General features: G+C 38.6%; 1 protein-coding gene across 2 annotated transcripts in view; it reads left to right on the top strand.

Annotated features, from left to right (window-relative positions):
* Window positions 1-17,111, top strand: part of LOC102123198 (A disintegrin and metallopeptidase domain 3) — an 86,468-nt gene that overhangs the window by 41,624 nt on the left and 27,733 nt on the right. For both annotated transcript variants that reach the window (XM_073999974.1, XM_045398176.2), the window contains one exon: window positions 982-1,165. In XM_073999974.1, the coding sequence (XP_073856075.1) occupies window positions 982-1,165 (184 nt within the window). The remainder of the gene's footprint in view (window positions 1-981; window positions 1,166-17,111) is intronic.

Raw genomic sequence — 17,111 nt, 5'->3', positions numbered from 1 at the left:
TAAAGAAAGTATAGAATGTTGTAGAAAATGTGCTTAACAGTTCTACATTCAATGATATTATTTAGAGAAAAAGTGGATGCTAATGATTACCTTACAATAGTCTACTTGCATTAATTGAAAAACTGTTCAGCGTCATCAGATGAAATAGTACCTAGGTAGTAAGCAGTTTGAAAAGCAACTAAACTAAGGAGATGTGAGAACTAAGAAGACATGAGAATTTTGCAATGCTTGATTCTGAACTGGATTCTTTTGCTATAAAATGCTAGGACTGTGATGTTTGGGAAAATCTGAATGGAGTTCAAGGATTAGATATTAATAATACATCTTTATTTTATGATTTTGAAGGGTCCAGAGTGCTGAGGTAGAATAACCCATTTCTATGTAAGAACTATATAGATGTATCTAGTGTTCGCAGAACACATTGTTGGCCTCTTATCTGTTTCAGAAAACAAAATTTATTTTGGGGGCTATATTTGCATTATTTCTTTTGTTTGAGATTATTACAAAATTACACAAAATTACACATTAAGCAGTATACTTAAATGTGTAGAAATACAAAAATTAAAACAAAGTAAAAGGAATCTAGAATTTGTACAATTTACATACCTAAGTATTGGAATAACTTTTTTGATTAATTTTAACAAAGAACAAGTAACTATGATTTTTCATTAGTGCAATCAACCAAATTTTGTTTCTTAATGTTGACGATAATAGGATATACCCAAATGGAGCTTATTGTGTACCAAATATTATTAAGTGCATTACCATTTTAACTTTCTTTACTCTCTCAGTGTCTATCATATCAAATTACAATACAAAATAATTTATTTTTTGCTTATCACCTGTATTAAAAATAAAAGCACCCTCTTCTCCTTTTGGCTCTTCTCTAATTGAAGTAGTTCAGAATTCGTAGTACTTTGTTGAGGAGTATTACTTTGATTCTTTTAGTACATTTATCTAAGAAGTACAATTTAATTTTAGACGATCCCATGGTATGAAGTTTTTTAGCAGTTGCAGCATGGATGAATTTAAACAGATAGTTCTGCAGCCTGAACTTAAATGTTTTCAGGATAAAACAATTTCAGAAATGACTTACCAAAAATCTGCAACTTGTGGCAATGGAATTTTGGAACCTACAGAGCAGTGTGATTGTGGCTATAGAAAGGTTAGTGGCAAAGCTTACAGGTTATCCAAAGATTTGTTCTTTCATTATGTTTTGTGTTTATTTTTTATGGAGTCTATAGATATAGATATGATATATATAAGGAGGAAATTTTTAAAAAATATTTACTATTTTTTCAAATATAAGATAGAGAGATATGGGGCATGCAATAACTGACTTATCCTAAATTTGAAATGTTTAGAGTCTAAGCCCCGGGTAAGTGTGACATCAATTTAAAAAAACAGATTTTTATCATTTTAGAAGCAATGGTAGCAATATCGCTTTTTAGTACCTCACACATCAGTAGCATCAATAATATCATCATCTAATCATCCCTTACATTCCACCAAAGTGACTACATTGGTGGCTAAGTTGTTACATGTGTGTTTTCATTTATTTTCTTACCTCCTAATTTTAGTACTTGCATCTGTAGCAATTTCATTTATGTTAACTTGCTTCCAAAGAATTAAACTAATTATAGTCTTTGGTTCATTGTCATTTATGATAATATACATGATACAATAATGATACATCCATGGCCCAACTATTCCTAATTTTTCACCCTTTTCTCTATCCAAAAAGTAAATTCTATCCATATTTTTAATTTAACAATATCATTTTATAATTTGAGCATAGTTTTTATTAGCTTTGAATTTTAGACCATTTAAAAAATGTAGCCTAATATTCTGGGACTGTTTTCTTCATCCCCTATATTACTAACAATATCCATGTAATTTTGTGTGACACAACTAATTTATTCACTTTTTGTGTAATAATCCAGTATGTATGGAAATATACAATTACTGATTTTTTCTATTTATGAGCAGTTGGAGTGCTCATAGGTTTTTTTCCCCCTCGCATTCTGAAGAGTTTTATTATGTCTTGTATTTAACTCTTGATGTACATAAGCATCTTCTGGCTACACACTTAGATGTAGAATTTCTGGGTGATCAAGTGGGTGGATGATCCCTTGGCAATGGGAAATTTATTTCAAAATAAATGTGCTAATTAACACATCCAATGGCTGTTTACTGTATAACAGGTTGTTTATTTTATACCCTATTTAGCACATAATATTGCCAGACTTTGTCATTTTTGCCAGTGTATTTGTGTAAAATATTATCTCTTTGTGGTTTCAATTAGACTTTCCTTAATTGCTGGTAACATTGATTATATCTTCAAAGTTTTACTAACCCTGTAAGTTTTCTTTGCTGTGAAATGTCTGTCCTTTCCTGTGAAAGGTTTATTTTATTTGTATTTTCTCCTTTTTTTTTTTTCTTTTTTTTTGGAGTCGGAGTTTCGCTCTTGTTGCCCAGGCTTGAGTGCAGTGGTGTGATCTCAGCTCACTATAACCTCCGGCTCCTGGGTTCAAGCGATTCTCCTGCCTCAGCCTCTGGAGTAGCTGGGATTACAGGTACCTGCCACCACACCAGCTAATTTTTGTATTTTTAGTAGAGACAGGATTTCACCATGTTCGCCAGGCTAGTCTCAAACTTCTGACCTCAGGTTATCCACCTGCCTCGGCCTCTCAAAGTGCTGGGATTACAAACATGAGCCACCATGCCCCACCTTTTTCCTTTCTATTTATTTATATATTCTCATGCTGATTGATATGTTAAATGTCTTTCATATTCTTACACTTTCTTCAATATAATTTTTATGTAAACAATTTACTTAAAACATTAATGTGTTTCCATTGAAAACTGCATTATTTCAGCTTCGTAATATGTTTTTGTTTGACTAGTGAAAGTTTTGCTCTTTCTTCATGGAAGCTCTTTTTTTTTTTCTCTTCAGTTTTCACTCCATGCTTTGATATGGATATATTTGACTATTATATTTCAAGACCACTAATATTTCCTTTTATTAAGAGATCCAGTTAATTTTTCATTGCAATATTTGATATCTTTAAAATTTCCATTTGGTTCTTTTTTTAGAGATATCTTCCATTTGTGAAAAGAAAAACTTTAGAGAAATATAGCAGTTTATTGAAGCACAGTATAATTCATGAATTAAACAGCACTCAGAACCAGGAGAGCTTCATCTTAACAATACTGTGTGGGAGATCTTAAGCCATAATTGGCCATGTAAGCCACACCTGCATTCCTGACCCAAAGAAAACATAAAATAATAAATGACCCATTGTTTTAAGCCTCTAAGTATTTGCCATGCAGCAAATACTTACAGATAACACATAGGACTTAATGTGTGTTGCTCTGTTTTTCTCAAGATATTTGGCATACCTTTTATCATTTTCATTTAGATATGCAATCAGTTTGTAGTTTATGTGTGTGTGTGTATACACACATATATACACATACAGTTATTAAATTAAATATTCACAATTTATTTGAAGACTGTCCTTTCTTTATTACACTGAATCATACCCTTGATCATCAATCAAGTGAACATATGTGCATGTTTCTGCTTTTGTTCCTCTTGTACCAATAGTACACTATCTTGATAAATACACATTTCTTTTTTTTATTATTATACTTTAAGTTCTAGGGTACATGTTCACAATGTGCAGATTTGTTACATATGTATACATGTGCCATGTTGCTGTGCTGCACCCATTAACTCGGCATTTACATTAGGTGTATCTCCTAATGCTGTCCCTCCCCCACTCCCACCCCACAACAAGCCCCAGTGTGTGATGTTCACCATCATTCTGAGCAAACTATCTCAAGGACAGAAAACCAAACACCTCATGTTCTCACTCACAGGTGGGAATTGAACAATGAGAACACTTGGACACAGGACAAATACACATTTCTTATTAACTTTTGAGATATTTTATTGCATATTCTTCACACTGTTTTTCTGGTTCATAGTTGTCTTGAGTATTTTGGGCCCTTTGAATTTTATTGTAAATTTCTGACTTTTTTTTCAGTTGGTACCAAAAACAAAGTAGACTGATCTCCTGAAATATATTGCATCGAATCTTTAGATATGTTTGAGGTGTACACCTTCATTTATTTATGTCTGATTTTTTTTTCTCAGCAGCATTTTGTAGTGGGGGGAAATTATTATTTCCTGTGAGAGGAAATCTATTTCTAAAGTGTTCAGAGTAATAACTAATGGTTTTTGCCAGGACGATTACTGAGTTGACAGGTCCAGCAAGCCATATAATTCAGAGGCGTAGCTATGGGCTTGAGCAAAATACACAAGAGAGTCTTTCTTTTCCTTGACAGTAATGGAGACATTCATATTTAACAAGATGTGGCTAAAGGAAACTATATTAGTGTGCAGGACTTTATCTTGGGTAGCAGCTGCCTACCTGTAACATCAACAAATCATGTACAGAGGGGCATGGAGAGTGGAACAGTAGGCACTGGAGACTTGGAAAGGTGGGAAGGTGGGAGGAGCGTAAGGGACAAGAAAACACCTTTTGGGTACAATGTACTCTATTTGGGTCATGGGTAAACTAAAAGCCCAGAAGTGACCAAAACTGCACTTGTACCCCCTAAATCTATAGAAATAAAAAGTAAGATCCTTAAATTAAAAAAGAGAAAGGTCTCAGGTTAAGGTTTTCTTAAGAAAAGTTTCCTTAATAGGGGTGGGTATCCAGTACCTAGGTTAAGAACAGTGGTGATAGCCCGGAACAAGATGATCACCAACGCATGGTGAGTCGACAGGGTCAGCCCAACTGTCCCACAAATGAGAGCTGAGACTTTAATTTTTTCTCCTTCTACTCTTGACTCCCCAGGGTCTAAGGTGTTCGTTATCCACCTGCCATAGCTGCTCTTGTTTCATGGCCACATGATCAGATAACCAGTGTCTGTAGCAACCACTTTACCCTTTCTCCTGGCTCATCACACAAAACCAAACCAAATAGCTGGATTCATTCCTAGGTGGTTTGGCAGTTTGTTGCTTGTATACCTTATGCCATCTTAAAACATCTCCTATCCACTGATGTGTGGGCCGAAGTCTCATCTATGATCTATGAACAAAAGACTGTGAGGTCCACAGAGGAAAGAAAGGATACTTTACTTTAGAGAGAGAAGCAATCCACAGCTTGGGAAATGCCCTTTCAGGGAAAATCAAAAGTGCATGTTCCGCAGAAGGAAGGGGGAGCTGATACATATCTTACAGAGTCAGCCTTACCTGCATATTAAGCAGGGTTGGGGAAAATCTGTGAATATTTGTGAAGGAAGTCAAGTGCCTGCACAGTGTGCGAAAATATATGTAACATGCACTCAATGTTCACTTTGGTGTAGGGTTTTAGTATTAAAATGAGGCAGAATTTGGCTTTTTACATCAAAAAGAACCAATAGGACACAAAGATAGTCTGTGCATAGTCTCTGTAAACTGCTTAAAACTGACTTGAGATTTGTGGCTGTTTATCAATAAATGACCAGTCGTCTGTTCAACTGGAGGTATGGCAGGACTGCAAGGCGCAGGCATCGGGGGTGTTGGGGGTGTTGACTAGCATTAGCAGCCTGTCAGGGTCAGCTGGGAAATTTCCCAGCTGCAGTTGTTTCAGGAATGCTTTTCAGGGGTTTATTTCTGCTTAATTACCAGAGAGAAATCTTATGGCAATTAATGACACTGGGATATGTGACTGATCCTCCATCCTGCTACGGATGAGATTCTATTTTTTGCTAAATCTCATTTTAGCCACAGGGAGTCCATTTTGGCTGCCTGTTGGAATATTTATATTCATTGTTTTCCCTGTTAGTTGAAACCTGCTGTAGGCAGCCTTGATGACCAATTTACACTGTGTCCCATATTGGTGCCAGGGTGGCATGGCTACCTGTTCTGAGTATATCAAGTCCCTTGAAGAGACTCATGTGGCAGAGAGACTTAGAGCTAACTGTATAACTTAGGCCAGGCAGGGGAAAAGGGTAGACAGGTTAAAAATATTTTGTTGGAGATGGGAGAAAACTGCAGTCTGGCAGGAAGATTATTAAAATGTTTTACGGAGACTAAGTAAACAAGCTTGTGGCTGGTACCTGTCAGTGAAATACTTCACAGACTCCAGTGACACAGGGAAGTCATAGGCATCAGGGTTACAGTGGGAGATTGTAACACTTGTTTTTAACTAGCACAGCTGTCTTCATACATATACACATTCCTGCATCAGAACAGCACTGTAGGGATGAGACTGTAGCTAGGTTTGTAGGTTTATTTTATCTATCAGTTGAATACCTTATGCTGCCATAATTCTGATTTTAACAGTAGACTTACAGCAGTTGCTTAAGTAATTTAACTATTAGGAAGAAAAATATGATGAAGACTGTGATTATAACAAGCACTTGAATGTCAGCGTGAAAAGAATGTTCCAGTCTGACAGGAAGCCTACTAAATAGATGGAGAGGATCAGTAGTTTGTATATCTCATAACGATTTCGCTTGTTTGGAAATTCTTTTTATAGGAACCTCTACTTTATCTGAGGTGTTGATGTAAGTGTAACCAGTTACATGGGCCACTGTGCAGACTCTTCTCTGTTTGGTTAGGAGAAAATTTAAGGGAATCGTATTATTTAGTATTACTTGAGCAAGGGAGTTCAGAAACTTTTTGTTGCGCTCTAAGGCTTTCTACAGTGTCATTAGCTATCTAACCAATGGTAGTGGATAGGTTTTTGAATTATATCTCTAGTAACATAAACCCAAGCACTTAGAAGTAATAGTTCTAGGATGTTTTTACCTATATTATCTTTACATCCCGTTAGCATAGACCTTTTAGTTTTATAATAAAGAGAGAGCAGGGGTCTTTTCATAAGCAAGTCTGAACCTTTTATGTGTAACCTGTTGAGGCAATGGTGTGCCCATCCCTATCCAGGCAGATCAGACCCTATGTCCCATATAAACACAAAGCCTGGTGAAGGCACAAGCGATGCCCTCAAGGGTGTGTTCACTAATTAATTTATTCCTGGTAAATGTTGACAGTATTGAATTGAATCATGAATCATTTGAATAGTAGGGACATACCTTTCTTTATTCAATCTAGACTATATTTATCTATCCAGTAGTTTAAAGATCGAGGAGGTCTACTGGTATAGAATGGATTTCTAACATTAATAACATGGGACAAATTAAACCAAGAAGTGGTAATATTTGAGTCTTGAGGCGATTGGACTCAGAGTCAACAGGGAAAGCAGTTGGTCCAGATAAGTGGTGATGTTAAGGATACATGAGAAGTCAGTGACAAGTATTGTCAATGTCACATGTTTACCATGAATGAATGTGGGAAGTTATTGGTGAATCTAACCATCTGATAGGTTTCTTTTTGTAACAACACTTTAGGGCAGCTTAGCCAAAGTGTTACCGTGTCAGTCTGTGCAGTGAGACCAAGGCGCAGTTATAAAGAAGAGAGTAAAATGTATTTTGAACTGGACTAATCAACATAACCATTCACAAAGCTCTGGAACAAAGAGTTTAGCCAGGCAAAAAGTCTTCTAGTTTTGCAAAGGCTTATGGGTGTCTAAGTATTGGAATACACGGAACTATCCCAGCATGGTGTAAGATATCCAGGATAGATAAGATTGCTAATGTTATAATAATGGAAACAGTTATAAAGTAATCATAAAGACTGGGCACGTTAGTTTAGAATAAGTAAAGCAAAGATAAGTGTTCTATTTTACAGTGGATAGTAACAATCATGAAAACTCCTAAAGTGATAAGAACAATGAATATTATAAGGTAAATATAAACGTTGATTCATCCAGACCATATAGGCCTGGAGTTTTGTAAGAGGGCAGTCTACCTCAGTTGTCATCCTTTTCTTGTCTTGGCATTGAAGCTTTAGTCAACCTGAGCTTAGTGTCAGATATTGATGCTGAAGTCCAGTTCTCAGCAGAGTCTGGTGTTGTTTTTAGGTGAGATATATGTACTCAGGAGTTAATGACCTGTATCTTAGCAGCACAATGGGTTAATTAAGTGTACTTGAAATGCACCTTTCTAGTGGGATTGGAGGGAGTCATTCAGCAATATCTCTTCTAATACATAAAGTCTTTAGGCTGGACATTATGATATTGGGGTTCATCTCCTGGTTGATGACTGTAAAGGGACTCACAACCAGCTGTTAGTCTTTAGAGCCTTAACAAGTCCTCCAGGACTTGGCAGCAGGTCAGGAGATCTCCTTGTATCTGAGTAGGGGAAAATATTTCTTCGGTTAAATATATGGATTGACCTGTGACCACCTCAAAAGGGGAAAAGCAACTCTGGTGGGGATAGACTTCACAATTACCAAAACCAGAGGAAGAGCTTCGGGCCCGGGCAGATTGAAGCTGGTTGTAATTTTAGCCAATTGAGTTTAATATTCTCTTGGTTCATTTTACACGCCCAAAAGATTGGGTGTGGTAAGCACCACTGAAATGTCATAGAATAGGCCAAACATTAGCAACTCATTTTAATGCTTGGCCAGTAAAATGAGTTCCCTGATCACTATGGAACTTGGTGGAACTCCATAGGTAATTTTCTCATGAAGTACTTTGGCTACTGGCAGCACTGTGGCTTGTCTGCAGGAGAAAGCTTTCCCGCTGTAAAACTACATATCTATCATGACAAGTACATATTTGTATCACTGAGAAAGGGAATATTGGATAAAGTCAGTAGTCAGTTTTAGAAAGGCCCTTTTCGCAATGGGAATTTGCCTGAGGTAGCCCTTAAGGACTTCCCTGCATTGTATAAGAGTGAATTTTGCCTAATATATTAACTTGAGAAGCAATCACCAGGGAGAATCCCCAACAGCACTGTTTACACCATTGGATCCTTTGGTCAGAACTCTAATGGTGGGGTTATATACAAAAGTAAGAGTGACCCTTGGTAAATTTTCTAGAAGGACTGAATGTCTGTTAGGGTTAGCCCATAGTTGGGATCTGGGATTATAGATACAGCCTCGTTTTGTCTAATTTTCCTTTTCAAGTTCTGAGCACTTTTTTGAGATGTTGTTTCAAGAGGTTTTTAGAACAGGATGTAAGGATGGAGTCTGGATTAAGACAGTCATAACAGAAGAGGTGTGGTTTAAGGCTGCAGACTTAGCTGCACTCTCAGCTAGATGTTTGTCTTTGCTGTTTTCGGTATGTCAAAAGGAATTGCCTTGAATTTTAATATGACCAGAGCCCTAGGAACTTGAATGGCATCAAGAAATAACAAAATGTGGTCTCTATTTCTGATGAGCAGTCCAGAAGAGGTTAGAAATCCTCTGTTTCCAGAGAATTCCAAAATCATGAGCAACCCAAAAAGCATACCTGCTATCTGTGTAAATGTTTGCAGTTTTATCTTTGGCCAACAGGTAAACTCGGGTAAGAGCATTGAATTCTGCCTGTTGGGCAGAAGGCCTGATTCAATAGTTTGCAGGGAAACAACTGCAAACCTAGCTTAATAGAAGCCAGTAGGGTCTCTGAAAAAAGGCCCATCAATCTACCAGACAAAATCAGAATTGGGTAAGGGCATTTCCTTTAAATTCATATGGGGTGAAAGAAGAGTGTAAAGGTAACGCAGTCATAGAGAATCTTCTGGTGAAGGTAAAAGAGGAACAGAGTTGAGGAGATTAAAACAGAAAATAGGTTGGGAAAGAGAAGTATTTCATAGGCAGTCAGTAGCCTGGCTGAAAGATACTGGATTTGGCGAGAAGTGAGAAGGGCTTTAATTGAGTGAGCATAAACAGTGAGAGGAAATCCCACTACTATTTTCTCGGTGGCTTTTATAAGGATGGTGGTTGTGACAACTGCCTTGAAACATGGTGGTAGCCCCGGATAAACACAATCTAGTTTGGCATTCTAGTAACCAGTTGGGTAAATTATTACCTCCATGTGGTTGAGTTCAAACTCCCTCTTGCTCATGAACAAAAAGGGGGAAAAGGGAGGTCATAAATAGGGAGTCCCAAATTGGGGGGCGGAGGGTGTTGGGCAGAGGACAGCTTATCTTTCAGAGACTTAAAGTCCTGTTCACCATCGGTAGTCCAGGTAAGGAGGTCAGGAGAAGAGGCCTTAATCAGGATATATAAAGGTTGTGCCAGTAAAGCAAAATTAGTGTTCTAAGCTCTGCAATAGTTCATGTTTCCTAGAAAGTAGCCCTAAGTTTTGTCTTTTCATAGTGGGAATGGGGAAGTAAAATATGCCTTGAAGACAGAAAGGGTTGACGTTGAGTCCCAAGGGGTCAGCAAATGCAAGAGATTTAATTGTCATCAAAACTGTAGTTTATCTTTAGAATCTTTATGGCCCTTAAGACATAGCTGGTGAAGTAAATGGAGAGTGTGTCAGTGAGACAGGTATTTCATAAGGGAGAACACAAAAGCAAATCACCAATGTATTGCAATAGAGTTGGGCTATGTGAGAAGGTTATGCCTTTTTTTTTTTAATTATACTTTAAGTTCTGGGATACATTTGCAGAACATGCAGATTTGTTACATAGGTATATATATGCCATGGTGGTTTGCTGCACTCATCAACCCATCATCTACATTAGGTATGGCTCCTAATGCTATCCCTCCCCTAGCCCCCCATCTCCCCAACAGGCCCTGGTGTATAATATTCCCCTTCCTGTGTCCATGTGTTCTCATTGTTAAACTCCCCCTTATGAGTGAGAACATGCAGTGTTTGGTTTTCTGTTCCTGTGTTAGTTTGCTGAGAATGATGGTTTCCAGCTTCATCCATTTCCCTGCAAAGGACATGAACTCATCCTTTTTTTATGGCTGCTTAGTATTCCATGGGATATATGTGCCACATTTTCTCTATCCAGTCTATCCAGTCTGTCTATTGGTGGGCATTTGGGTTGGTTCCAAGTCTTTGCTATTGTGAACAATGCTGTAATAAATATACATGTGCATGTGTCTTTATAGTAGAATGATTTATAATCCTTTGGGTATATACTCAGTAATGGGATTGCTGGGTCAAATGGTATTTCTAGTTCTAGATCCTTGAGGAATAGCCACACTGTCTTCCACAATGGTTAAACTAATTTACACTCCCATCAACAGTGTAAAAGCATTCTTATTTCTCCACATCCTCTCCAGCATCTGTTGTTTCTTGACTTTCTAATGATCACCATTCTAACTGGTGTGAGATGGTATCTTAATGTGGTTTTGATTTGCATTTCTCTAATGACCAGTGATGATGAGCTTTTTTTTCATGTTTGGTGGCCGCATAAATGTCTTCTTTTGAGAAGTGTCTGTTCATGTCGAGAAGGTTATGTCTTTTAAGTCAGCCTGTAAGATCTGGGAAAAGTAGGTAAGGCTTTCAGTGCATCCTGGAGGGTGCACTGTTCAGGTGAACTGATGGCCCTTCCATGTGAAGGCAAAAAGAAACGGACTTTCGGGGTCGACAGGGATGGTGAAAAAAAGTACTACAGAGATCAACAGCAGAAAAATATTGGGTGTTAGAAGGTATATTGGTTAAGAGGGTATGTGGAACAAGCACAACAGGATGCAAGGGAATAAAATGTTATGAATGGCTCTAAGATCCTGGGCAAGTCTCCATTCCTTTCTATTAGCTTAGAAACAGGTAGAAGGGGTATGTTACAGGGACTGGTATAAGGGACTATAAGTTCCTTGAAAATGAAATTATTGACAATGGGTTCTATACCAGCTAAAGCCTCATGGTGGAGGGGATATTATTTTATGTTCAGTAGAGGTTTGTTAGGATCTATTTGTGTAGAAATGGGTGGTGCTGACTGGATCAGGCTGACATTGGTATTGATTTATTCCCAAAGGATTTCAAACAGTTTCTTTAGAGCTGGATGTCCAGGATCAACTGGATGACTGGAGACTACTAAGGGGAATACATGGCTGAGGTCAGAGGCTGAAGTCTCAGGCAAGGAGACCTTTAAAACAATGTCTCCCTTATAGGTGAAAAAAAACAAGCTTGGTATTTTTCAAGAAAGTCCCTTCCTATTAGGTGTATTGGGGCAAAAGGAAGAAGTAAAAAGCTGCAATGCCAGTAAGAGGCCCTAGTTGGTAAGCAACTAGTTCAGACTTGAAGATAGTCTTAGATTGGTTAGTGACTCAGCCATATGAATAGCTTGGTCACTCTGGGTGGTTGGATTTTAAAAGGAGTCAAGGTTAAGCATAGATGCAGTGTCTGTTACAACTTGGACTATTCTGTTGTTAATTTTTAAGATAAACCTCTCCCAACCGATTGACTGAAAGGAGAGGAAAAATCTCCCATGTCTCCCTGGAGTACCCCTAGTTCTGATCAATAAATATTTCTCTTATTGTTTCCAAGAAGGGAGCTTCTTTATCTTATTGGTGTCCTTCTGAAGCCCTCATTTATATTTTTTACAGTCTCATTTCAAATGCCAGAAAAAGCAAATTATACCTCTTGCAGCAGATGAAACTAATTTCTAACTATTAAATGGAGTTTGCTGATATGGGAGAGACTTTACAAGTTGTTGAATATGCAAGGCCATGAGTTTATCTGTCTTTCTTGCCATTCTAGTGCCTTGGTGGCTTTAGCCTCTTTTTTCTTTTCTCAGATTTTAGAGAGGTGATTGGCCAAAGAAGCTATATCATAGGTTCTCTTAGAAGGCCAGTTGGGATCATATTGCTTAGCCAGGGTGCTAAGGGCTTTAACTTACTTGAGGGAAAGTGAGTTTAAAAAGATTTATAATATCATCAGTTAGATCTTTGATACCAGAATTTTGTAGAAAGCCTTTTGAATCGGCCAGGCACAGTCGCTCACGCCTATAATCCCAGCACTTTGGGAGGCCGAGGTAGGTGGATCACCTGAGGTCAGGAGTTTGAGAGCAGCCAGACCAACATGGTGAAACCCCTTCTCTACTAAATACAAAAAATTTACAAAAAAATAGCCAGTTGTGGTGGTATGCGCCTGTAATCCCAGCTATCCAGGAGGCTGAGGCTGGAGAATCACTTGAATCCAGGAGGTGGAGGTTGCAGTGAGCCGAGATCGTGCCACTCCACTCCAGCCTTGGCAACAGAGTGAGACTCTGTCTCAAAAAAAAAAAAAAAAAAGAGAAAGAAAGAAAAAAGAAAAAAGAAAGTGTTTTGAATCAGTCAAAGGAATCAATGACAGATTTGTCTTTTTTCTGAGTCAATGGCGTTCCAATTAGTTTGTCAAGAAAGAGTGCCGAGATGGCTTTAATCAATTCAACAATTGTTTTTCTCACCACTTCAAAGGCTATTTCCTTAGTAGGCTGAAAATCATCTTGGGGCTTAGTCCAGTCATCTAAACACATCCATCCTTGGGTTAAGACATTTTCCACTAACATTTGAATCAACTAGTGAACATCAAGAGGTCCTGGCTGGTAAACATTTATAATCAAACTAAAGCAGCATTCAAACTCAAGCAAGTCTATTTTAGGATTAGAAAAATCTTTGACTAATGCTGGAAAGCTCAGACTTTGTCCCAGGACAGTAAGAGGTAATCTGCAAGCCTGGTTAGCAATCCTTTTAAAAGGTGTGATCAGAGGGGTTGCAGAATTAGCAGCTGGAGGGGGTTGCTCATGAGTAGAAGGTGAAGGAAAGAAAGGCAGCTCAGAGAGAAGTGATTGGCAGCAAGGGGCTAATGCATATGGGGGTGACATTGGTGGAGTTCAAGGAGAAAGGCAAGAATGCACAGTGTCCTTTTTAGTTTTGGATTTAGGGTCCGATTTAAAAGGATTTTCAATTTTTTTAAGATCTTGATTAAGTTTTGATTTAGTCTCATTTAAAGGGGCAACTAGAGATCCTTGATTTCACTTAGAGCTTTCCTTTTAGCAAATGAAAAAGACCTCACATTGCTTTTGAGAGGTGTGGAATCTTCTGTTCTTTATTGCGCATGTAGATAAACTGATTGAGACATGTTAAAAGTTCCCCATTGTGGCCAAGAAAGCTTTAAGTTATATCGACTTATTTTTATCCAGGATACCAAATATTAACAAGAATTTTTCCTATAGTTTTTAAACATGTGTAAACCCGAGAGTCTCTGATAGTAGTTGGTCCAAAACCATTTCCATACTGGGTAAGTTACACACAGCACTCACCTAAAGAAGGTGGCCTTCCCAGTGCAACCTTGGTGCAGGCATCCCTGCTAGACTGCAGGTGGACTGCAGGCCACAGCTGAATGGGCAGACTTTTCTTAAAGAAAACAGTTCCCTAGATTTCAATCTAAAAGCATGAACTCTTAGATTCAATAGCGCTTACCCAGTTCTTGCCCAGTGTAACCAGGAAGCAATTGAACTTAGGAATTTTTCAAGGCAGTGCCAAGAAAGAAATCAGGGGCCACTGTGGATCCCATCCCATGTTGCCAGAATTGTTAAAAAAAGACTTTGATATCCATGAAGGAAGAAAAGGAAAAGACTATTTTCAGAGGGAGAAGCAATCTGTAGATTGGGGAACATAGCTTCCAGTGAAAGCTAGAAGTTCATTCTCTGCAGAAGGGAAGAGGGAGGTGGTATATGTGTCTTACAGAGTCAGCTTTACACACATACTGCGCAAGATTGGGAGAAATCTATGAATATTCATAAAGGAAGTCAGGCGCATGTACAGTGAGTAAACATTCATGTAACATATGTTCTACATTCATTTCACTTTTAACTAGCACTAAAATGAGGTGGAATTTGGCTCTTTATGTCAAAAGGGGACTGTAGGGCACAAAGACAGTTTGTGTGCAATCTCTATAAGTTGCCTGAAACTGGCTTGAAGTTCATGAGTGTTTATCAATAAAGAATGTTTATAAGACCAATCTTCTGTCCAGTTGGAGTTTTGGCAGGACCACAAGGTACGGGAGAGGGTTATCAGCTGGCACAGAATTAACTATACCAGAATACATGACTACCCCTTCATTTTGCTAGCCATGATATTCTGGTTTCTGGTGTGTCTCATTTTAGCCACAAGGAGTCCACTGGGGAGAACTGCCAATATGTCTGTTAGAGATACTTTAAGAACCTGTAAAATCAACACAAGTTATTTACTTACAAGCACAGCACACACAACCCCATTTTGAAAAGGAGAAATAGACAAGAAGAAATGGGTAACAGGCCTCAAGCAAGTCTGAAACCCAAGAGAGCCAATGATGGGCTTTCAGACTCCTGAATAATTTCCTTTGACGACATGTCCTGCATCTTCTATAAACAGGTACAGGGGGCTCCAGGCATTGGGTCGCCCCATCCCTATGGTTTGGCTGGGCTCAATCTACCCAACACCACCAGGCTGGCATTGCATGCTGGTTGCTGTATAGTTCTGGGGTCTCTGTGTTAGTTCCACTCTCACAGTTCCACTAGGCAGTGCTCTGGGGAGACTCTGTGGTGGCTTTGCCCTTGCAACAAGTCTCTGCCGGACCTCCAGGCTTTCAAGGACATCCTTTGAAATCTGAGTGGGAGCTGCCATGCTTCCACAGTTCTTACTTTCTGCAAGCCTGCAAAATTAGCACCATGTGGATTCCACCAAGGTTAATGACTTGTACCATCTGGAGCTGTGATAGGAGCTATACCTATGGCTGTTGCAACTGAGGCCATGGTAGCTGCAGGGCATTATGCAGCAGGGCCAGGAGCAGTATCCTGAGGTGGAATTGGTCAGTGAGCTCATGGAGAGTGCCCTGGACTTGTCCTCTGAAGCCATTCAGCCCTCCTAGGCATCTGTGCCTCAAAGGTATCTGAAATGCCTTTGGGGACTTTCTTTCATTGCTTGAGGAATAGCAATTGGCTTTTGTATTAGTTCATTTTCTCAATGCTATAAGGAAATACTTGGTACTGGGTAGCTTATAAAGAAAGAAAAAAGTTTGATTGGTTTATCGTTCTGCTGGCTCTACAGGAAGCACAGCTGGGGGAGGCCTCAGGAAACTTACAATCATGTCAGAAGATGAAGGGGAAGTAGGCGTATTTCACATGGCCTGAGGAGGAGGAAGAGAGAGAGAAGGAAGAGGTGCTACACACTTTTAAACAACCAAATCTTGTGAGAACTCTGTCACGAGAACAGTTCCACAGTGGGGTGGTGTTAAACCATGAGAAACTACCCCTATGATTCAGCCACCTCCCACTAGACCCCACCTCCAACACTGGGGGTTACAATTGACATTGTAGGGAGAATTGGGTAGGAACACCAATCCTAACCGTATCAGCTTTCTTCTATCTTTGTTAATCTCTTAAGCAAAGGTGTCCCTGTGCTACATCCTTGGTTTTCTCTCCTGTAAATGTGCTTTCTTTCCTCACTATACTGCCAAACTATGAATTTTTCAAGTTTTTCTGCTCTATCCCCCTTTTCTCTAGCAGTTTACAATAAGAAATTAGAGGCAACCACACAACATTCTGAGAACTTTGCTACATAAAATTTCTTCTGCCAATTATCCTAGTTCATCACTCTTACGTTTGGTCTTCTGCAAACCCCTCAGGCATGGTCATAGTTCAGCCAAGTTCTTGACCAGTTTATAGCAAGGATGGCCCTTGCTTCCAAAACCTTGTTCTTCAGTTTCATCTTAACCTGATGAGAATGATCTTTGCTATCCATATTTCTATCAACATTCTGGTCATGAGCATTTATCTAATCTCTAAGAAGTTTAAAACTCCCTCATCTTCTTGTCCTTTAATTCTTAACAAGAATCTGTGCTTTTTATTCGTATTTATTTATTGATATACAATCGTGCTCTGTCACCCAAGCTAAAGTGCAGCGGCCCGATCTCGGCTCATTGCAACCTCTACCCTGACTGGGTGATCACAGGTGAGCCACTGCACCTGGCCAAATGTAGGCTTTTTCTATCCTGCTCCTCCAAACTCTTCCAGCGACTCCCCTTGAGAGGATTTGATAATACGGAAAAGTACTTATGGCAGAGTAAGTAAAAAAATATAAAAACTTGCATGCATGCTTTCATAAACAAAAATAATTTTTTTTAAAGTTGCACTAAATTTTTAATAGATCAATTTCTTCAGAATGAAATTGTATTTTCATTGTCATCTCTTTTTTTTCTTATAAGGAAAGTATATTAAGTTTAAGTGAAGTGGTGTAAAAATACAGAATCCAAAAGTCATGGTATGATTAGAATCAAGTTGGAGAGATACTTTATTTTGAAAATAAAACT

The sequence above is a fragment of the Macaca fascicularis genome, chromosome 8, assembly GCF_037993035.2.
Source record: "Macaca fascicularis isolate 582-1 chromosome 8, T2T-MFA8v1.1".
NCBI classification, from domain to species: Eukaryota; Metazoa; Chordata; class Mammalia; order Primates; family Cercopithecidae; genus Macaca; species Macaca fascicularis.
This window is presented reverse-complemented; position numbering and strand designations above follow the sequence as displayed.